The 22,214-nt window shown below is 61.0% G+C and overlaps 2 protein-coding genes across 2 annotated transcripts in view; one reads left to right on the top strand and one right to left on the bottom strand.

The window, feature by feature from the left end:
• The first annotated feature begins 4,549 nt into the window (after positions 1-4,549).
• Positions 4,550-13,437, top strand: PPP1R1A (protein phosphatase 1 regulatory inhibitor subunit 1A). The gene is made up of 7 exons (XM_056120299.1): positions 4,550-4,675; positions 8,322-8,382; positions 9,214-9,251; positions 10,845-10,908; positions 11,588-11,722; positions 12,708-12,799; positions 13,294-13,437. Exons 1-7 carry the CDS (start codon positions 4,592-4,594, stop codon positions 13,297-13,299), a joined length of 480 nt encoding a protein of 159 aa, XP_055976274.1. The 5' UTR covers positions 4,550-4,591; the 3' UTR covers positions 13,300-13,437.
• Positions 13,438-16,410: 2,973 nt separating this feature from the next.
• The window catches only part of PDE1B (phosphodiesterase 1B), a 30,701-nt gene continuing 24,897 nt past the window's right edge, over positions 16,411-22,214 (bottom strand). Inside the window, exons 7-15 of the mRNA XM_056120295.1 lie at positions 21,205-21,345; positions 20,586-20,686; positions 20,356-20,481; positions 20,117-20,218; positions 19,027-19,147; positions 18,658-18,739; positions 18,028-18,136; positions 17,357-17,487; positions 16,411-16,531 (exon numbers count right to left, since the gene is read on the bottom strand). Coding sequence (XP_055976270.1) covers positions 16,428-16,531; positions 17,357-17,487; positions 18,028-18,136; positions 18,658-18,739; positions 19,027-19,147; positions 20,117-20,218; positions 20,356-20,481; positions 20,586-20,686; positions 21,205-21,345 — 1,017 coding nt within the window. The 3' untranslated portion in view covers positions 16,411-16,427. The remainder of the gene's footprint in view (positions 16,532-17,356; positions 17,488-18,027; positions 18,137-18,657; positions 18,740-19,026; positions 19,148-20,116; positions 20,219-20,355; positions 20,482-20,585; positions 20,687-21,204; positions 21,346-22,214) is intronic.

Raw genomic sequence — 22,214 nt, 5'->3', positions numbered from 1 at the left:
CTCCAAAGCGGAACCCTGGTCTTCAGGAGAATGGTTTCCTTTCTTTTGGCTTCTGTTTCCACTCTCCAGCTTGGGGAGTTAGGATTGGCTGATCTTGTTTATTGTTGTTTTGTTTCTGGCTTTTTTTCCCCCTCCCTCTCGGAGAACCCAGCAAGCTACCTAGAATATCTCACCCTCACGGCAGAGCCAGGCAAGCTACCCGTGACGTATTCGATATGCCAAAAACTAACAATAACGGGTCTCATTCCCCTGACCCTGAAAGAGTCCCCAGTATGCCACTGGGCTACGCTAGCACGCGACAGGGATGAATGGAGACGTTACTGGCGTCCGCGCGAGCAAATCAATGAACAACGGGACGACAAGGGATTTTTTGGATCACAGCCAACGATGCTCAAGGCTTACTCCTGGCGCTGCACACAGGAATTACTCCTGGCAGTACTCAGGAGAGCGTATGGGACGCCGGGGATTGAACCTGGGTCTGCCAAGTGCAAGGCAAGTGCCCTATCAGCTGGAGTCTCTCCAGACTCATGGACTGCCCAATCTTTCAGTGCAGGAAATGAGCAGTGCCTCAGTTTGACTTCCCAAGACTGCCCGGGGCAGGGGAGATGCACAGAGAAGTAGGGAAGAATTGTGATGACGGGCTTTTCACCGGCTAACAAGGACTCTGATAGCTGGAGGGCTGGGCCTGCCCTGGGCGGTCGCACAACTCCGAACACACTCCTGGTGCAACCAAGAAGTTCCAGAAACTTTCCTTCAGGACCGGGCTGCCATGTGGACTTTGGTGGTGGCCCAGGGGACACACAGCCTCGCTACAGGATCCCCAAGCCTCTGTTCCAGATCAGATTTGGCTCTCCAACTGGCCGCCCACCTAACGTGCAAGGTTTGGTCCTTCAGCCCCTCCGTCATGTCTAGAGGAGCCAAGTCCTCCTGAAAGACAGAGATTCGCTCCCCTGTGGGGCTTCGCAGGGTGGATGCCACCAGCTCTGAGATGATTCCAGAAGAGACTCCAGAAATGTCTGAGAAGCTGCCACGAATCCGTATGAGCATAAGGCTTCCTGGGGGACCACTTGGATGTGGTCGTTGCTCCTTTAGGTGTAGATACTCGGTCTCCAGCCTCGCCTCCCTGGAACTGTGCGTGTCAGGAGAGTGTGCATGCTTTGATTTGGTTTGGGTGGCTTTGGCTTTGGGGTCCAAGCCCGGTGGTGCTCGGGGCTTATTCGTGGCTCTGCACTCAGGAATCACTCGTGGCAGTGCTCAGGAAACAGAACAGGATAACGGGGATGGGACCCACCTTCGCATGCAAGGCAAGTGCCTTACCCACTGTACTACCTCTCTGGCCCCCCAAAGCACCGGAGCTGGATGTAGCCACCAGCGGCCCCTGCCGCACCGCACACTGGGAGAAATGCAAAGAGGAAGCCTCCAGCTTCCAGGTCCAGGGATGAGGCTTCCAACAGAGCAGAACTGGACAGAACCTGTACCATCATCTCGGCCACAGTTCCTTTGCACATCACATCCTCTTTTCATGAATGAAGACACTGAGATCTGAGTGGGGGGCGGGGGTGAGGGGCAGGGATCAGGGGAGTGATTGCCCCAGCTTGTTCTACAGAGCTGATAGTCAGGGGAAGGATGAACCCAGTATCCTCTCTGCAAGACTCTGCCCTTGAAAAGCAAACTCAAGATCATCACAGCTCCCTCCTCGGAGCTCATTGAGGGAGCATGAATTCATGCCTGAGAAAGTAGTCCCAAGTGAGGTGGAGAGAGAAATGACAGCAGGGAGCCTGTGAACACAGGGTCGCCCCGCGGAACCCCAGGCCAGCTCTGAGAAGCGGAGCACGCCGTTAGCAGCAGCAGCATCGCGGCTCCTTCTGGAACCTTCAATATTTCATGGAGCTGGAAATGCAGGGCGCGCACCGCTTGCTAGCGGGGAAGGGGCGAGGCCCAGGGCAGGCGCCTGCTCTTACTCATCCCACCGAAGGAGTCTCTGGAGCAGGCAGCGGGCCCTCCCAACTCCCACAGCCCTCTGTGTGAGCAGCCCACGTCTCCTTCCACCCACAAGCCCAAGACACTCAGCCAGCTCAGGGCGTGATGAAGGGCAAAAGGACGTCCACGCCTTAGCAGCAGGACCCCCACTCTGGCCCACCAGGAGACCTCAGTACCAAGGGCCCCTGACCCTGCACACCCCCTGCTGCATCAGCACAGCCTGATGATCTCCCCTTCCCCCACCCCCGCACTCCCTTCCTCTGCGCCATTCCAGCAGCTTCCAGGACCTTCCACAGGCCTCGCTGCCAAGTGGAGGAGCTCAGAGCTTACCTGGGAGCTCTCAGCCGAGTCCCCTAGCTTTCTGGCCTGAGAAAGCCACACTAGACGGGGCGGGGGCTTCTGGGACGGACAGAACAGAACGAGGCAGAGACAAGATGGGAGAGGGGTTTGTGGGCGGGCGACTGGGGTGCGGGAAGAGGGTCTCCTTCCCTCGGCATGCCGGATGGAGATGACAAGAGCTGTGGCCTTGGTGGTGCCAGGCTTCTTCCACTGGACCAGTGAGTTTGGGACAACTCTGCCATTCGCAAAGGAGGAAGTTGAAACGCGGTCGGAGGGCAGGGGAGTCTGAGGCTGTAGGCGTGAGTGTGCGGATGTCTTGGCTTCACGCGGGAAGTTCCTCGAGTGGGAAGTGGGAAGGGAAAGAAAGGTCGCCTGTTTGTTTGTTTGTTTGTTTGTTTGTTTGTTTGTTTGTTTGTGGGCCACACCCTGTGATGCTCAGGGGTTCCTCCTGGCTCTGCGCTCAGGAGATTCTCCTGGCAGAGAACGATAGGGGGTGCTGGGGATCGAACCCCAGGTTGGCTGCATGCAAGGCAAATGCCCAATCTGCTGTCCTCTTGCTCCAGACCCACAAGTCACCTCTTCAAAGGACACTTGGGACCCTGCTCTAGGTCTGTGTGCTTAGGAGGTGAGGTGAGCAGAGACCCCCAACCCGCATCCTCTGGCTCTGAGGGCTCCACATCCCCTCCCTTCACTGCCACCTGGGGAAGGGGTGCACTGGAGGTGGGGGAGGAGGGTTCGGGAGCCCAAGGAACCAGCTTCCAGGCTGGCCCTGCCACATGTGAGAGCAGAAAGATGCCTGGCCATGGAGTTGTGGCCTAGGGCCAGTCACGCCTGAGCCTGCCGTCCATGAGACAGTAGAACAGGGGTCAGTTAGCACACAGGGACAGAGGTCAGCAGAGTGGCACCTTCAGCCGGCCTGAAAATAACTGAGCTGGGCCTGGTGTGTGTAGAGAGACACAGCACATGTGTTGGGGAGAGGGGACGAGCGTGTGAAATCCAGGCCAGGTACGACTACCAGGAGGAAGAGGACATGAGAGTTGAAACAGCCTCTCGGGGACAGGAGGAGACCTAAGCCTGCATGGAACACGCCAGGGCTCCATTTAGGGCCGAGAAGCGGATCCCTGGTCCTGAGCCCTCCCTGAGAACCCCCAGAGCCCTCTGCTCCTACCTCCTTTCTCGTCCTCCACAAGATCACCCCACATTGGGTCCTGTTCCTCGCCAGCACCTCAGTCTCCTTCCTCAGCCTCTGCCGGGGGCCCAGCAGCCCCGAGGAACATCCTGGCCCCCTCCTATCAGCACTGGCACTGATCTCTGAATCCTACAGCAAATGGTTAAGTTCTTGGCCCCAACAACCTCCATCCCACCCGAGCGAGCGAGCAGCGCACATCCTTCCCATTGTTCAGCAGAGAGAGACGAACTGGCCACCAAATCCCATCTGCAACCCCACCCGGGGAGTTTGCATCGCCACCCCCCACCAAGCCCCCCACCCCCATCCCTGGCAGCCTGTCACCTGCTGATCCCCATAATTCAGCAGACAGACCGAGAAAGCTCTTTCCCGGCATCACTGGCTCCCCGCCCCCCTTGCTCCCGCTGCCGAGCCCCAGATGGTCCCGTCTCCCGGAGCCCTCCACCCACTCTCCTCAGCACCCTCTGGCCTCTGCACGCACCCGGCCTGGGTCCAGCTCCCCACTGGCTGCGGCAGGGACGCGGCGCCCACACTTTCCGCCCAAGTTTTCACCCCCGCCCTAGACCTCGCCGGGGAAGTCCCTCCCCGCACCGCGCCCGCATCCCGCCTCTGCGTCCGCGCGTCTCCCGGAGGAGCCCCTCGGTGTCCCCGTGCGGCCTCCGCACCGCAGCGCCCCTCCGCCTCCCCAGCCCCCAGACCCACACCCACACCCCCGCACACGCGCGCGCGCACCCCGGCTCGGAGAAGTTCTCGGGAGCCCTCCCCACCCCCACCCCACCCCGGTGCGGGACGCGGATCCCCGGGTCCCCGCCCAGGTGATGCCCGCACCCCCGGGCCCGGCCACGCCCGGAGGGGCGGGGACCCCGGCAGCCCGCGGCGCGGCAGCGACGGGGTTAAGGTTCGGCTCCGGGGAGGGGAGGGGGCCGGGAGGGGCGGGCGGGAGCCAATCGGCGGCCGCAGAGTCCCCGGGGCCGCGAGCGGGGAGCGGGGCGCGCCGGGCTGGGCCGGCGCCCGAGCGCAGCGAGAGGAGCGCGCGCGCCCCGGCCCGACTCCCGCCGCCGCAGCGCGGGGCCCGCCGCCCGGACCATGGAGCCGGACCACAGCCCGCGCAAGATCCAGTTCACGGTCCCGCTGCTGGAGCCGCACCTGGACCCCGAGGCGGCCGAGCAGGTGCGGAGCGGGGCGGGGCGGCCGGGGACGCGCCCCGCGGGGACCCCGGAGCCCCGCGCCCCGCGCCGCCCGCCTCCTGGGAGCCGGGGATGCGCCGGGGGCCGGGGGCCGGGGACCCTCCCCCCTCCCTCCCCTCCCCCTCCGCTAAGGCGCCCTCGGGGACCCCCCTCCGCCGCGCGCCGGTGCCCGCCCGGGTCCCGCTCTGCCTCCCAGCCCCCGGGGACACGACCCTTCCTCCCCGCCGCGCGCCCCCGCCCCGCACCCGATCAGCCCCCCGCGGGGTCCGAACCGGGCGCCGCAGGGGTGTGCGGAGAGGGGCTGCCCGGCCCCGGCGCCGTCGGAGTTGGAGCGAGAGGACCCGCCCTCCCCGGCCCTCTCCTCCCAGCGGGGGCGCTCCCTGTGCGGCTCCGGGGCGCCCTGGCCGGACCCGACCCCGCCGGGGAAGGGCCGGGGTCGTGGGGTCGGGGGGTCGGGGCGGGTGGGCAGCCCGCGGGCCGCGATCGGGACACGTGGGGCTCGGCCCAACTCTGCCCTCCGCGCGGGGAGCGGCCGTGGGGTGGGGCGGCGGCCCCAGGATGCCCCGGCGCGGGGCTCCGCGGCGGGGTCTCGGGCGAGCGAGGCTGCGCTGGCCGCGGCTCGGGGGGTGGGAGTCGGGGCCCTGGCCCAGCTCCTGGCCTGGCCTATTTTTAGCCCCGAGCAGCCTGGCAGGGGCGGCGGAGTGTGAGCGAGTGTGCGGCGCCGGGCGTGTGCGCTCCCTACTCCCGCCGCGGCGGCCAAGTCTTTGCTCGCTTGCTCAGTGCTCCATCCCCCCCTGTGCTCTCTCTGCCCACCGGTGCGGCACTCCCCTTCCCTCCAGATGACCCGCTCCCCGTCACCAGCCCGGGCCTCTTCCCACCCCCCGCCCCCCGCCCCCACCCGGGAAACTTTGTGACCTCTTGGGATGGACTGAGAAGCGCGTTCTCGCCTTTGGGCTCCAGGGATGGAGCCTGGCCGGGAGGGGCACGCGGGGGTCTCACACTCTCTCGCCCCGGGGTTGGGTACCTGCATTCCAGCCCCACCTGGACTGGGAGGGAGAGACGCCCTTGGACAGCAGGAGAGATTACAGTGAGACCTCGCCCCCGCGAGGATGGAGGGCGCGCGCGGTGGTACCCCGGGGTCGGGAGACCGGCTCTAGGCACCTGGAAAGCAAAAGCGAAGCGTCCAGTCGAGCGGGCGAGGGCTGAGGTCTCAGGGCAGAACTGGCCCCACAGCCCCAGCAGCTGACACCTGCCTCTGTTTGACGTTAGAGGACCCAGGTGGTGGTGTGTGCTGGGGAAGGGGTGGGGGGGGCAGCTGGCGGAGGGGTCTGGGAGGCAGGGGAGGAGCACTCAGGAGCAGGGTGGGAGGGAGAGCTCCGACTCCTGCCAGCTTCTCTCCAGGCTTCAGAAATCTGGGTTTCTGCTGCACCTAAAAGTGCTATTCGGGGTCGCCTCGACTCTCTGCAGTGCTCGGGGAGCAAGAGCTCCTGACCCCACCGCCATGGGGCCGAACAAGTCGCTAGGAGCCTTTTTGGTATGGGGCCTGGGAGGCAGTGGAGAGAGGAGCTTCCACGCTGACCAGTCCCGCTGGGTGACTGGTTTGGGAATAAATCAGCCCAGAGGCACCAGGTGCCCTTGAGCGCTGGGTCTAAGAGAAAGGAGAGAAGCTTCCTAGCAGTCGCGGTGCCAGAAAGTCTGATTGCGTCCCTCACTGAGCACCCCGCAAGTCCCAGGGGCCCGGGCCTGGACGTCCTGTCTGAGGCAGGGAAAGGGCTCTGCTACCACCCAGGTGCTGTCCATCACCCTCAGGCGCCCAGTTTCCACTGCACCCAGCCCACCCCAGGTCTAACTCTCCTACACCTGCATCCCCAAGGCGGGAAAGAAACAGGAAACCCACCCTAGGAAAACAGTGCCCCTCACACATCCCGCTTTGAGGGGAGGCACTCCCCAGGGGCACTCCGCAGCAGCCGTGCTCAGGGCTTACTCTGGGCTCTGTGCTCAGGGGTCACTCCCGGTGCGCTCCAGGAAGCAGATGCGGTCCTGGGGAGCTAAGCCCGGTGGACAGCATGCAGGCAAGGGCTCTGTCCACTGTACTATGGCTCTGGTCCACTCCCCCACCTTTATGAAGCACATGTCCCTGCCCCTGGCCCCTGGCATGTGGGTATCACGAACAGTCCGGGACTGACTCAAGACCTGCTTTTCCTGTGGCCCGTGTGTGTCTCTGTATGCACATGTGCACGCACGTGCGCACAACCACACACACACACACACACACACACACACACACACACACAGCACTGGTACTGCCAGGGACCTTGAAATGTCACCCAAACCAGATGTCCCTGGATTCTTTTTCTTCTTTTTTGATAAGGGGTGATGTGGTCTTTGGGCCACACGGGCTGTGCTCAGGAACCGATTCCAGGCTCAGTGCTCAGGAGTCACTCGGGAGGTGCTTGGGGACGGTCTGCGTGGAGTGTGGAGACTAGAACCTGGGCCTCCGGCGTGAGAAGCCTGCGCTCCAGCCCCCCACCCCCAGATGACCTTGGGAAGGCAGTACCCTACCCCACACCCCCTCCTGCGCACCCCCTTTCTTCCTTGGGCAGAGCCAGAGCTGACATTGCCTCTCTTGCTGTCTGCTGGTACCCGCTTTCCGGATGGGGAGAAGGGCCTGCATCTTGCCACTTGTCCCCCGCGGGAATGACACGAATGACGGACATGCAGAGATGCCAAGTTGATCATTCGGTGGCTTCACCCTACCCTCTCTGTCCTGGATAATTTTAGCCCTTTTCCTGGCTCCATTAGCTTTCCCTCCCCACGACTGCCCTGGAGGGTTGAAGGGACTCCAACCCTACCATTGCCCTCACTTCAAGCTTCTAAAAATCCTCTGGAGAAAGGGAAAACCGCGTGTCCCGAGAGTCCTTGGACCGACTTCAACAGCAACCAACTTTACTGGCAGCAAGACAAAAGAATAGCAGTGGGCAGGGATTCTGGGGCCAGCAGCCAATCAGCTTAATGTTACTTACTTTCGCAGGGACCCAGAATCCAGGATACAATTTTTCAGCTTCAGATTTTGCCGCGTGTCCGGCGAGGGCTCTTCATCATGGTCTATTTATCATGACGGGGATGTCCGGGACTCTAACTCCCCGCCCAAGGCAGTGTGTCAGGGGCAGGAGAGAGATTAAGGACTGAGGGTCACCTGCCTGGACCCTACACATCCCCACCTCTGTCTAGACAGAGAGGGGCAGTCTCTGCAAGGGTTGGCCCACAGACGGTTAATGCCCACGGAGGGGGTCAGCCAGGAGACAGAGGGGCAGGCTTGGAGCCCTCTCAGGTTATTTCTGACCATTGATCCAGGATGGACGGAAGGCCATGGACCAGAAATCGATGCATTTAGCTGCTGGGATGGAAAGCCGCGCCCAGGCCCCGGGGAGAGGCACAGGCAGAAAGGGCTGGGGGAAGGGGAGCGGGGGCGGGGGGGGGGGGGGGTCTTTGGATCCCCAGGGGAGAGGGATCAGCTCCCCGAGACAGCAAGTTCCCAGGCAGGTGGCATGTGGCCGTGGGCCCACTTAGCCGCCCTGGGTGGTGTTGGGAGGGGAACCGATGCCCCCCGTCACGTGATCTCTCCCCAGATTCGGAGACGCCGCCCCACCCCTGCCACCCTCGTGCTGACCAGTGACCAGTCATCCCCAGGTAACCCCAGGAGGGGTGCTGACGGGAATGGGGCCATCTGGAGCCCAGGGGGAGGAGGAGGGTGCCAGCTGGCCGGGCAGGAAACTGGCGGCCAGATGTGCAGGGAAGGCTGGCAGGGCAGGGCTGTCGAGGGCAGCGACCACCTGGTTCTGGCCGCCCAGGAAGTGAGGTGGTCAAGCCAGTGCCGGTTGCTGCGGCAACCGCCTTCCAGGTTTCTCCAGCAACTGCCGGCAGCCCCCACCCCCAGAGGCAGTGACAGCTGTGAGGGGGAGGGCCCGCCTCCATCAGCCTCCTCACAGTCCCCGGAGGGAAGGGGGGCTAGAAACAGCTCGGGAGCAGCTGGGATTTGGGTCACCCGCGTCCCCCTTACCGTCTGGGGACCGAACAAGGTCCCCGGGCTTATCAGCGTGTTGACCAGAGCATGGACGGGGGCTGGCAAATAAGCCAACCTGGAGTCCAGGAGGCCAGGGCGCCCAAAGGCGTCTCTGCCTGCCCGCCCTTGCACTCCAGGGGTCTACTCAGCTCCCCCCATTCCAAAGTGGGCGGGGCCGGGCTGGAAGCACTCGGAGCAGGTGGATGCTTCAGGGAAGAGTCGAGCAAAAGGACCAGCGCGCTGCCGCCATCAGGAACCCCGGCATCCCCCAAGCCAGCGGACCAGGGGGGAGGGGAGTCGGGGCCAGGGGAGCAGAGCAGGAGCTGTGGTGGGCAGCAGCCCCCAGCCCCAGGGCATCAGGAGGGAGGTGCTGGCAGGGACCCCCCCTCTTGTGAGGTCAGTGGTGTGGCACTACTCGCTCTTTTGTCACTTTCTCCCTCTCCTGGTTCCTCCCCCAGAGATCGATGAAGACAGGATCCCCAACCCACTTCTCAAGGTGAGCGCGCCCCTCCCATCTGCGCAGAGAGCCTAAGACTCCGAGGGTCCCTCCTCAGACCCCCCCACCCCATCTACAGATCTACAGGACCTTTTTTTTTTTTTTGCTTTTTGGGTCACACCCGGCGATGCACAGGGGTTCCTCCTGGCTCTGCACTCAGGAATGACTCCTGGCCATGCTCGGGGGGCCCTATGGGATGCTGGAACTCAAACCCGGGTCGGCCGCGTGCGAGGCAAATGCCCTGGTCTCCCAGGTGCCCCCAGTCACAAAAGAGCCACTGGCAGTGTAACGCGCCCCCAAAAGTGGTTGGGAAGAATTCCTCGTAGGATGAAAGCCGCAGAGCCCCGAGAAAACTGGGGAAGGCTTTGATTGAGAAACGGGATGTTCATCTTTGAAAGTTTTTTTTTCTTTTTGGGTCACACCCAGCGATGCACAGGTGTTCCTCCTGGCTCTGCACTCAGGAATGACTCCTGGAGGTGCTCGGGGGACCCTATGGGATGCTGGGACTCAAACCCGGGTCGGCCGCGTGCGAGGCAAATGCCCTGGTCTCCCAGGTGCCCCCAGTCACAAAAGAGCCACTGGCAGTGTAACGCGCCCCCAAAAGTGGTTGGGAAGAATTCCTCGTAGGATGAAAGCCGCAGAGCCCCGAGAAAACTGGGGAAGGCTTTGATTGAGAAACGGGACGTTCGTCTTTGAAAGTTTTTTTTTTCTTTTTTGGTCACACCCGGCGATGCACAGGGGTTCCTCCTGGCTCTGCACTCAGGAATGACTCCTGGCCAGGCTCGGGGGACCCTATGGGATGCTGGGACTCAAACCCAGGTTGGCCGCGTGCGAGGCAAACGTCCTTTCCCGCTGTGCGATCGCTCCCGCCCCTACAGGACCTTTTTGTCTTCCATTCCTCCCGCTGCTGTGTCTTGGGACGGAGGGTCCCACGCCTGGCTGAGGCTTGCACACCCAGCCCTGGTGCTCGCCAGGGGTCGCCCCTTTACTTGCGGTGTTTGCTGGAGTCCTGCCTCTCCTTAGTCGAGGTGCCCGGCGGTCACTTCACTCTGCTGCGGCCCCAGGGGAACCCCAACTGCAGAGCAGAGCTGCCTGGGTGCCGAGCTGTTAGGGTGGCGTCGGGGATCAAGCTCTCAGCCTCAGGCCCGGGGTGACAGTGCAGCAGCTAGGGCACATGCCTGGCACGTGGCCGACCTGCTTTCCATTCCTGGCGCCCCAGATGGTCCCCCCAGCCCCACCAGGGATGATCCTGAGCCAGGAGTCAGTCCTGAGTACGAGCCAAGGACACAAAACAAAACAAACGCTCAACCCAGACTCACAAAAGAGACTCCACACCGGCACCCCAGGCTCCCTTCACTACTTTTGATTCCCTCTTTCCTGCACACCGCCCCCCTCCCAATACGCACGTGTGTACACGCGCCAACTCTCCTTGCTCAGCGACGGCAGGAGGGGGTGAGGAGGGCGTCACTTTCCTCCCCCACTGTCTGAGGCCCACGTCCAACCCAGTCTCCAGCCCCAAAGCCTGGCTAGGCCGAAGAGGAAGGCAGGAAGGGCTGACCCCCACCCCCACCCCACACTCTGTGTCCTTCACAGTCCACTTTGGCCATGTCTCCACGGCAACGGAAGAAGGTGACGAGGACCACACCCACGATGAAAGGTTTGGAAGACCCTCCCGTCCCTTCCTTCCCCTCCCAGCCTGAGGCTGGCTCACAGTCCCTGCGGCCCAGGAGCAAAGCCAGGGAAGGCCCCGCACTCAGTCGGCCTTCTTCATAGCCGGTCCCGGACCTGGACCATTGCCAGCCGTGTCCCCAGACGACCAGTGAGGGTGAAGAACCTGTTTAGCCTCCGGAGGCCTGAAGACTCCACCCTGCAGGGCAGTTCAGTAGAAGAAAATGTGTCAATTCATCCGCACAGGGCAGGCCCACCCATGGCATCCTGATATTTCTTGAATGTCAATTGAGGGTTTTTTCCTCCCACCCCCCATACCAGACTTTGTAACTCTGAGTTAGAGGCTCTTTGTAGTTGTTTTCCAGTGCCAGGAATCAAACCCAGGGCCTCACGCCGGGCCGGCCAGGGCGCTGACTCCGAGCTACCTCCCTGGCCCTGATCTTTTGTCCCGAAAGGCGCTTTTCCCCGCCCTTCTCTGCAGAGGAAGTAGCTTTCTCCTGGAGCTGGAGTCCCCCCACACCCCTCGCTGCCTGGGAAAAGGTTCCCCCTGTCTGATTTTCCTGGGTCCAGAATGTCAGAGCACATGCCCAGGGGGTCAGGGCGAGGGTCCCCAGAGGAGACTCGGGGCAGTCGTGTCGAATGTTCCCTCGCTTCCTCTGTGTCCCCAGAGCTGCAGATGATGGTTGAACATCACCTGGGGCAACAGCAGCAAGGGGAGGAGCCGGAGGGAGCTGCTGGGAGCACGGGGACCCAAGGGTCCTGCCCACCTGGGATCACAGACACGGAGTCAAGGAAAGCGCACGGTACGGTCAGGCTGGGGGGCACGGAGCCCCGGAGAGCATCGCCCTAGCCGGAGCAGGAAGCCAGTGGTGGCAGCTGGAAGCCAGGAAACCCTCCAGAGGTGTCGGGGTGCCTGGATGGCCCAAATCTGCTTCCTCCTGCTTCCTTTCCTGAATGAAACCCCCCACCCACCTTGGGCTTCAGAGCGCCCCCTGGTGGCGTTCAGGGGGCTGCCCACCATCCCGCTCGCTCAGGCTAGAATCCAGCCTTTGGCCAGACTCTAAAATGCTGGCCCCTGTGTAATTGGCTTGTTTGCGAAAACTAAATGAGGATTTCTTAGCCCAGCAGCTGAGACACACACACACAAAGCATGCGGGAAGCTGCTGGCGGTCGGTTCGGCACGTCTGCGGTGCCTCCCAGCTGCAATGCAGACTTGAGAATTCTTCCAATTTGATAAAGGTGGCACCACGCACATCTTGATGTCTTACCTAAGACATCCCCGCCCACCGTAGAAGAACACCCTGAAATCAGATACATCCGCAAAGAAATAAAGTTCCGCTAAGTGAAATAGTCCGTAAAAAGACTCATTTCAGGTCAGGGTTAGCCACCCGTGAAGCTCGTACACATCTTCTTAAATTCTTTGAAGGGGATTTTTTTTTTTTGAGTTTCTGGTGGCAGAGGGCCAGAGAGATAGTACAGAAGATAAATGCTTCCCTTACATGCTACTGACCAGTGCTCGACCCCCAGGGCCCTGTATGGTCCTCCAAGTCCTGCCACTGGTGATCCCTGAGCTAGAGCCAGGATTAATTAAGCCCCGAGCACAGCCAGTGTAGCAAGGAGGAGAAGGAGAAACTGGGACCAGAAAATCCAGTAGGTCTTGTCCAGTTGCTCCCAAGTCAGTCCTGGGCTCCGCTTTGGAGTCCTGGGAATATTCTGGTTTGGGGTACACACCCTCTCTCCAGCCCTTCTGAATCCTGCCCCTCCTGAAACACCCTCTTTCCTCTGTAGAGCCTGCAGAATCCATCCCTAAAACTCAGGAGCAGGGCGATGAGGAACCCTCAGCCCAAACCCCACCGTTGGATTCCCAGGGAGCCGACTCGGTAAGAGCCAGACTGGGCTCCCCGTCCACGGGAGAGCGGGCAGCGTGGACGGGGCACAAGCTAAGACTTGGCTTCGAAGAAAGGGTCTGGCCCAGCCTCAGTTGCAGCAAAGCGATTTTCTAAGGTTGGAGGATATGCGTCTCCTTGGGCAGGGAATGAGGCGAACTGGGATTAAGCCGCAGCAGGAGGGGTGGGGGTTCAGCTGTACTAGGACCCCGGCTCCCCGACTCCCCCAAGGCTGTGGACTGTCTGATAGAGAGCACTTGGAACCCAAAGGGAGAACCTCACCTCTCGGGCCTGGGGAGGCGTCTGTGAGATAAGCTCGTGCCTGAGGTCTGACCTGGTGTCCGCGGGCAAGAGGCGAGGACGGTGGTGGGCCTCAGGAGTTAGAGGCCAGCCCAGCACGCGGAGGAGCGAGGCCCCCGGGAGGCAGAGACGGCATGACCTCTGACCTCCCACTCACCCTCTCTTTCTGCTCCCTTCCCCCACGACAGGTCTGAGGAAAAAGAGGAACGCTGAAACCAAGACTGCTGTTGGGAGTGCAGGGACACTGGATCTGTTTCTTATTCCTTCACTTTTTGGGGAAAAATCTTGTTTTTAAAAAGTGATAAATTTGGTGTTAGGTATTTGGCATGGTCCTTCTTTCCCCACTCATCTTGATTCGTCCCAACTTCCTCACCCTCTCTGCAGCCCGCTGCCCTCCCGGAAAGGAGGAAGCCAACAGGGAGGCGGGCAGGAGAGGCCATCCCCAATCGCCTGCCCTCACTTGCCCCCAAGGCTGGAGCAACAGCACAGCGGGTAGGGTGTTGGCCTTGCACGCGGCTGACCCGGGTTCGGTTCCTCCGTCCCTCTCCGAGAGCCCGGCAAGCTACCAAGAGTATCCCGCCCGCAGGGCAGAGCCTGGCGAGCTCCCCGTGGCGTGTTCGAGATGCCAAACACAGTCACAACAAGTCTCACGATGGAGACGTTACTGGTGCCCGCTCGAGCAAGTCCATGAACAAGGGGAGGCCAGTGCTTCAGTGCTACTGCCCCCAAAGCCCTAAAGGAAGATGTGGGAGGAGGGGGAACAGCAGACAGGCGGGAGAGCTCATTCCCATGGTACGAAGTAGGAATGGTGACCAGGTTCTCTTTTATTCTGAAAAAGGTTGGCCCCCAGCAGCCTCAAGACGCCTCCCCTAGAGCCTGTCTCGCTGTGGCTGTGCTGCGGGTGCCCTCTTCTGGACAAAGGGGGAACGGCACCCTGGCCCTCTGCCCTGGAGACTGAGGGATGGAGAAGGGGCTTCTCTGGGGGTATTTCCAGACCTGCTTTCCCAGCCTCGGCGCCCCTGCCTGCAATTTGGAGGTGCACCTCCCTTATTCCAAACCATGAGTTTACACACACGCACACACGCGCACACACACACACACACACACACACACACACACACACACTGTAAACACAGGAGCTAAGAAATGGCCTTGCTAGGAACTGGAGTCTTGCCCCAGAGGGGCCAAGGTTGAAAACGGAAGCTGAGGATGGAAGAAGCGGCGTCCTCCACCGCAGAGCGGACAGACCCACTTCCTTTGCCCGCTGCTTTTGATCTGGCCATGAGATGAGGTGGCTAGGAGGAGAGAGAAGGGAGGGCCGGCTTGGTACTTCCCCACCTCCCTTACTGGAAAGGCACGTGATGGAGACGCAAGAACCCCAGAAGGACAAGGTTCCACGCTGCTGCTCCTCTGCGTGCCCTCGGCTTTTGGCCTCAGCAGACCCCAGGTGTGCCCCCAGGGACACACCGCAGACGTGCATGCAGATTCTCGTGGATCCTGGGAGCTGGCGCCCACCAACAGCAGACACAGCCCAGCCCGGTCTCCTTCTTTATTGATCTCTGGCTATAGTAGGGTTCTGGGAGACCAAGGGAGGGGGTGGGGGCATCACATGCATCTCTGCCCCGAGCTGTGCTGGGTCAGGAGGCAGGTCTCAGAGACCACGAATATGGAGTCACACCACCAGGGCCCACTGTACAATGCATGGTTGGTATTTACATGGGAGGAGTGGGGAGGGGCCACCCCAGAGGGCACAGGCAGCACCCTGCGGGTCCCCACCCCACGTGCTGGGAGAGGAAGGGGGAAGATCGCCTCCATCAGCCACACAGGATCACCGGACCCAGTCCCCCCTCACACACCCAGCGGCCCTCCCGCCTGCACCCCCAAGAGGCGCCCTCAGGCAGGCGAGGGAAGCTTCTCCAAGCACTTTACAGACATTGGTCGGATGGGACCTCCCGCCCCGGGGTGCGGGGGAGGGGGGAGGCAAAAGGGACTCGGAACCCAGAACCTGGGGACCCCAGGAAAGGAATCCCCGGGCTCTGCTCCCACAGGCTCCCCCGCCCCCGTGCCATTTCAGAACAGGAGAGAAGGAAGGCGGCCAGGGGTGGGCAGAGACGGGACCAAAGCAATGCGGGTGTGGGGTGAAGAGGCCGCCCCTCAGGTCTCAGGCCCTGAAGGCACCCTCTGCCCTCCCCACTCAGAGAGCTCAGAAATCCCCGCACACACCCCTCACCCCACTTCTGAGTCTATTCCAGCCCCTCCCGGGGGAGGGAAAGGAGGGCCCAGATCTGCCAGCTAGGATCTGGGTGGGGGCCGAGGGAACCCCCAAAATGTATTGCTTAGAAACTTGGAGGCAAAAAGGGTGGGAGGGCCTGGGGGCTGGCAGCTCGGACCCTTGCCCCAGGCCCTGGGAAGCCTTCAGGAGGCCCCCTCCGCCAGCCCTCTGGCCGCGGGGGGGGGCATCCGGAGGCAGGGGGATGGGCACAGTGACCGTGGGACGCCTGGAGCACCCCAGTCTTGCTGCCGGGAGGTTGAAGTGCACCCCAGTCTCTGGCGGTCGACCTCTCCGGGGGTGGTCGGTTCTGTGAGCTCCGTGCTCCCTTGGAGCAGATGGGGGAGCCGGTCCCAATGGGTGGTGCTGATGACATCGGACACTCTGCACTCGGTGAGGACCTGGGGGAAGAGGGAGGTTGGGGGGCGTCGGGCTCCTTCCAGATTTCATCCCCACTCAGAACGCGCAACTCCAAGAATGCCCTGCAGGGGGCGCGCCCGGCAAGGGGCTGAGCAGAGCCAGCCAAGCCAGGGCCAGCGGCCTCAGCAGAGCAGGGGGGTTCCTTGGCCCAGCTGGCACGGAGGGTTCCAGCTCCCAGGCTCCTTTCTGGTTTGGGGGGCCGGGGACACACCTGGACATGCTCAGGGGTCACTCCTGAATCTCCGTTCATGAGTCACTCCCGGCGGTGCTGGGGTGAGGGCGTATGGGACGCCGGGATCGAACCCGGGTTGGTCGCGCGCAAAGCAAATGTCCTTCCCGCTGTACTAGGAATCCGGCCCCAGGAACTACCTCCTTTGTCCCTGCAGAATCTGGGCCAGGAGCAGTGGGAGGAATTCCCCACTTCCCACTCACTCCCTGCTCAGCTCTGTTCCTGCCTCCATCTTCCTGCCTGGAAAGAGGGAAGGAGCCCTCTCTCCCCCTACACACACACACACACACACACACACACACACACACACACACACACACACCAGAGCCCAGGGCTGCCTGGAAGGGGCCGCCTCCCTGCTCCCCCCGCAGACCCCAGGCACCCCTCACCTGGGCCGGCCCCCACTAGTCCAGATTCCCATTCTGGTTGTGCTCATCTTCGGCTGGGGAGGGCAGCGCCTCCTCCTCGCAGGGGGACAGCTCGTCGATGGACATCTGGTTGGTGATGCCTGCAGACAGGGCAGCAAGGAAGTCGGGGTGGTGGTTTTCCCCGGGACCCAAGTCGCCTTGGGTGCTCTTCTGCCTTCCTGCAGAGCTACGGTCAACGCAGGAGGGCACCCCAGCTCTGAGAAGACCCACTGCCCTCGACTCCCACCCAAAAGCAGATAGCTTCCCACTCGTGAGCCCCCGGTCCCCGAGACCACGCCCCAAGCACAGTGTGAGTAGGGCTCCCTCGGGGTGTGCAAAATGGCCACCGCCATCCTCCTTCCACACCCCATTCTGGACAGTCCAGACCAATCTGCTGGTCAGGCCTTCCTGTGTCTGAGTCTGAGCGGCTCCTTCCGCACTGGGAGATCCAGCAGGGCTGACTCAGGGCTCAAGGAACAAGGCTGCGCTCCTGCTCCATCAGCCGCCCTCCACACAGGACTGGTCCCCACAGAACATCTCCCCTGAACCCCTCCCCACAGAACCCTGCCCCACAGAGCCCCTCCATACACAACAGCTCCCCAAGGAACTCCTTCACACAGGACTGTACCCACAGAGCCCCTCACAAAGAAACAGCTCCCTTACAGAATCCCTCCCCACAGAACCCCTCCTCACAGAGCCCTTCCACATAAAACCGGTCCCCATAGAAACCCCCCCCCACGCAGAATGGCTCCCCGCAGAGCCCCACCCTAGAAAACCCCTCCCCACAAAGCCCCTCCACACAGAACTGATCCCCATAGAATCCCTCCCCCAGAACCCCTCCCCACAGATCCCCTCCCCACAGGGCTCTTCCCCATAGAACCCCTCCTCACAGGTCCCTCCCCAGGGGACCCCTCTGTGGCACCCACCACTTGCTGCCCGTTCCTTCCATTTCTGCTTGTTCTCCTGAATGTATTTGGTCCAGGTGGAGCGAAACCTGGCCACGTCAGGGTTCGGGTCTCCCACTTCCACATCCAAAGAAGCTTGGCGCCACTGGAAGCTAAACAGGGAGCCCCCCCACACCCCACCCCAGAGGTGAAAAAGGGCCTTGGATTGTCAATCCTGGTCCAGGAAAACGGCAAGGCAGAGGAGACTGAGTTTTTAGGGAAGGGTGGTTTTGAGGGACCAAACTGGGTGCCAGCCCTGCTCCCGCTCACCTCCACAGCCCTCAGCACGGAGGGGCGGCAAGGGCCGGGGGGGAGCTGTCTTTCTCTTTTCCCTTCGTTAGGTGCCCCCTCCCATGCCAGTTCCCCCAACTTCACCCCCTCCCTCTCCACACCGGTCCTCCTAAGAAGTAAAAACAAGATCAACAAGAGGCGATTCGGCCAGAGCCAAAGAAAAGACCAGGAGAACGTGGGTCGAGACCACACCTGCGGCTCCTCCTCCCACCCTCGTGGGTGACAAGCAGTCAAGGAACACCCGGGCTTGGAGCAGCCTCATTCCCCACTCCCCAAACACGCTTGGGAGCTCTCACTGTGAGTGGGTCCTCTGAGGGCACCCAAATCCCCCCACCCTCACCCCAGGACCCGCCACACCTCACCTGGGCTGACTCTTCGACTTGGAGTCGTCGTCCGTCTGGGGCTGGACACTCTTCTCAGCCACGTCGGTGAGCACAGAGAACGTGGGCTCCACGATGAAGTCGATGAAACCTGCGGGGAGGTGGGGTGGGCGGGGCACGGGGAAGAAGGGATGTGTCTCAGCCGGAGGGCTTGGCTGGCATGGTCCTGTCCTTGGCTGTGTGGAAAACAGGCGCGAGAGCCACCGTGGTCCTAAACACTCCCCAGTGGGACTGGGCTTTGGAGCGATGCCTTTATTATTATTATTATTATTATTTTGCTTTTTGAGTCACACCCGGCAATGCACAGGGGTTCCTCCTGGCTCTGCACTCAGGAGTTATTCCTGGCAGTGCTCAGGGGACCATATGGGATGCTGGGAATCGAACCTGGGTCGGCCGCGTGCAAGGCAAATGCCCTACCCGCTGTGCTAACTCTCCAGCCCCAGGGCGATACCTTTAAACCCCAGAGAAATTCCCCACTCACAGCACCTGGGCCTCTACTACCCCAGAACTCCAGGTCCCAGTGTCTGCAGAAAGGGTGGTTTTGAGGGACCCAACTGGGTGCCGGCCCGGCCTGGCATCCCCTCCCAGGCTCCTGCGGGGACGGGCACTCACCAATCTGGGACTGAGCCACCAGGGTGGAGGAACGGTCGCAGAGCGGAGAGAAGGGCAGACCCAGCTCGGCCTCCTTGTCACCCTAGGGGCAAAGGCAGGCATGGAGGGGGGGAGCTGGAGAAGAGCTCCCGACTGGGGGGGGGGGGGGTGAAGCTCACAGGGCAGGGAATTGTGGGAAGAGAGGCGTTCCTGTGGCATGGAAAATGAGCCGTGTGCAGTCTGTGACTGTTATTAGCGCCGAGGATAATGATGGATTGCTAGTCCAGGGGCTTAGGATCAGGTCAGAGGCTGCAGAAGGATCTGGAGTAGGATCAGGGCACTTGGGGAGCACCACCCATGGGCAGGGGGTGGACAGAGAGGCCACGCTACCTGGCGAAAGAATTCCTCCATGAGGGCTTTGGTCCAGCGGCTGTGGACGGACCACTGCTTGGTGGGATGGCTGATGTCCGCGGCGTGGAGCAGCAGAGAAAGGGCCTTGGACTTGTCAATCCTGGCCCAGGAAAACGGCAAGGCAGAGGAGACTGAGTTTGTAGGAAAGGGAAGCCCAGAGCTTTTCCCTGACTTCCCCTTCAGATCATATCAGCAACATCAAACAGCCGAGCACTCCCATCCTGCACACGGGGGCACGCTCGGCACGCACAGGGAGCAGCCCGGGCTGCGAGACGCCCCACGAAACCTCTCCCGTGCTGGCTGTGGGACAAGGAGCAGGGGACTTAGAATTTCCATCTTTCATCCTCTCTCCGTTCTAAAGAGAAATAACAACAGAATCTGCCACATGGAGTTATTCTGAGAACGAAACGACAGAAATACATAAGTATTTAGGAGTGTTTCTGGCGTTTAAATAGTGCTCAGTGGATGTTACCCACAACTTGATTATTATAATTATTGTTATTATTATTATTCTCAACGGCAACACGCTGACACCATTCACCCTCCCACGCACACACACCACACGTTAACACACACCTTCGGGACAGGCACACAAACAGTCCATTCTCTCTCGCCCACATTCATATACTCCCACCCACTCACAAGCAACGTTAGGTGTGATTATGTCATTTGTACTGTGCTTAAAAAAAAGCATACAACTCTCCCAATTGCTCTGTGAGAGTGGGAACTGATGGCAAGCTGTCAGGAGAAGGGAAGGGTGGGGGGAACGCGCCCTGCTCACATTTCATATCGGAAAAAATGAGCTCAGAGGGTCTGATGTTCTCCCCACGTTCCAGAGTAAGCCCGAAGCTCTAACACCATGTCCCTCCTGGGCTCTTCAATCAAAGCACTGCCCAGACACCTGGCTTCCCCGAACAGTCCAATCCACGGCCACACGCTCAGTTATGTGCATATTCAGGCCCCTGGAACCAGGGGAGTCTCCCCATCCAGGTACAGGCGTGGCACGCCAGTCTGCCGCTCAAGCCACACACCCCTCTAGCCCGGCCCCAGCCACACGCCCGGGCGCCACCTTTCCAGCTGCTGCAAGGCCGTCTTCATGGTTTTCACCTGCTGGAAATGGCAGGACATGTCGGTGGCCAACACCATCTCGATCACCAGTGCTCGCAGCTCACTGAATGGAGAGAACCAGAGATGCCATCAGATCCCTTTGTCACACACAACCTGGGTACCCGGGTGGGCGGGGGGCGGGGAGAGGAGGTATGGGAAGGGGAGGTCTCATAGGGGTGGCCACTCCCAGCTTCTGCTCACACAAACTCATCCTTTTTGAGGTTGATGAAAATGTTCATCTCGTCGTCCTGCATAATTCGGAAGACAGAGCTGATGTGGTGATTCTCCAGCACAGAGCGGTCGTTGTACAGGATGGCACATTCGGACCTGCAGAGAGGAGTGTCTCCGGATCCAGCCCCCTGGAAGTCTGGAAGCTGCTCCCTCCCCCAGCCCAACCGTGCTGCCCACAAGGACATCAACCCTCCCCTCACTTGGTCTGGATGTGGAAGCTGTTGGTGGTGCCTGTGTGCTCATAGTCGTGGATGGCTGCAGCAAAGATGATGGCCAGGACCTCAATCTCTGACAGGCAGTGCTGGGGGAAAGAGATGCCGGTTAGAGGGGCCAGAGTGGCAGGTAGGGCATTTGCCTTAAATGCGGCTGGCCCGCATTCAATTCCCAGCATCCCATATGGTCCCTCAAGCACCACCAGGGCACGGCCAGGAGTAATTCCTGAGTGCAGAGCCAGGAATAACCCCTGAGCATCGCCCAGTGTGACCCAAAACGCAAAAAATTTAAAAAGTCCTCAGAGCTCACACACAAGCCCAGCCCCTACGTTCTTCAAGCCAACGTGGGCCGATGCAGCCAAGAGCCTGTCTCAACCTCTGGCTGTTCAGCGACTCTCCTCCATCCCAACGGGCTGCATTGCCACAAGACCCCAGCCCTGCCCCCCGAGGGAAGTCTCTGGTATGAGTAAATCCAGCATGCCGCTGTAACGACCCTGGGATGCCCACGGAGAGGAGCTAAGGAGAGGACAGTGGAAACGGGGTAGAGTCTAGGCTCTCGGTGCCTCAGCCAGAACTTCCCAACCCAGGGAGGTCCCTGGGCACCTACCACCATCCCCGTGCGGAGCAGGACGCAATGCACTGTCTGGGTGACATCGGCCGCGTGGATCTGGTTGTGGTAAGGGTTCTTGTACTTCCCATAGCCTGTCTCCAGAGCCTCGAGGAAGCTCATCAGGAATACAGTGGGGATCTGCAGCAGGGAGGAAACGGATTCGTGGAGGGGCCCGCAAGCGACAGATGGGCCAGCTGAGATCAGCAAAGCCCTCTTCCTCCGGGGGACACGAGGACGGCTCTGCAGCCAGGGGCACCCGGGCCCCGCTCCAGCCCCCGCTGGCATGTGACCTTGGGCAAGTCCGGATTCTCCGGTGCCTCTGATACTTCGTGCAGAGGAAGGCAAATGGCATCTATCTTAGATTTAATGAGATAAGTACAAGGCACTTTGTCAGTGTGAAGAGTGGGCGTCCTTATTATTTTCCCTGGGATCTTTAAGAAATGGAAATAAAGCTTCCATCCTTCCTAACTTCAAGCCACTCCACCCCACTCCCAACCCTGTTTCATGGAGACAGGCTCAGAAGCCAGGGAAAGAGTAAGTAGTTGACCTAGAGAGAGGTCTTCTGGTCAGAGGTGGATCCCCACCTCTTCTGGGAAGTGGTCCCAGACGCCTGGTTCTGCAACGCCACACACACACACACACACACACACACACACACACACACACACACACAGCTTTGCCCAGCGCCTCTCAATTCTGTCTCTGAATCCACCCTTGGGTGTGTCTGTCTCCTTCCCTTTGGAGGGTCCAGGCCCCCCAGAAGGTGGGCTGGCGTCTTCACCTTCCCCTGGGTCTTCCGGGGCTGGGAGGAAACCAGAGTTCGGGACTCGGGGTAGCCACAGCTGATATGAACTCTAGTGGCGAGACAGAAGATTCATCAGTCAGACCCTCACCGCCTCCACCCCCACCCCTGGAGGGCTGTGCCCCAAATTCAGGGAATTTTAAAGGACTGTTTCCATGACGACTGCCCTGGCTTCTGTGTTGCCATGGTGCCCCTAAAAGGAAGG

The sequence above is a fragment of the Sorex fumeus genome, unplaced genomic scaffold (assembly GCF_029834395.1).
Source record: "Sorex fumeus unplaced genomic scaffold, SorFum_2.1 ptg000042l, whole genome shotgun sequence".
Classification (NCBI taxonomy): Eukaryota; Metazoa; Chordata; class Mammalia; order Eulipotyphla; family Soricidae; genus Sorex; species Sorex fumeus.
The sequence above is the reverse complement of the archived record's forward strand: the minus strand, read 5'-3'. Positions and strand labels throughout refer to the sequence as shown.

Coding starts and splice junctions, on each gene's coding strand:
- PPP1R1A (XM_056120299.1), top strand. CDS start 4,592: ATGGAGCCGGACCACAGCCCGCGCAAGATCCAGTTCACGGTCCCGCTG. Junction 9,252..10,844: donor TCCCCAACCCACTTCTCAAG/GTGAGCGCGCCC, acceptor TGTCCTTCACAG/TCCACTTTGGCCATGTCTCC. Junction 10,909..11,587: donor GACCACACCCACGATGAAAG/GTTTGGAAGACC, acceptor CTGTGTCCCCAG/AGCTGCAGATGATGGTTGAA.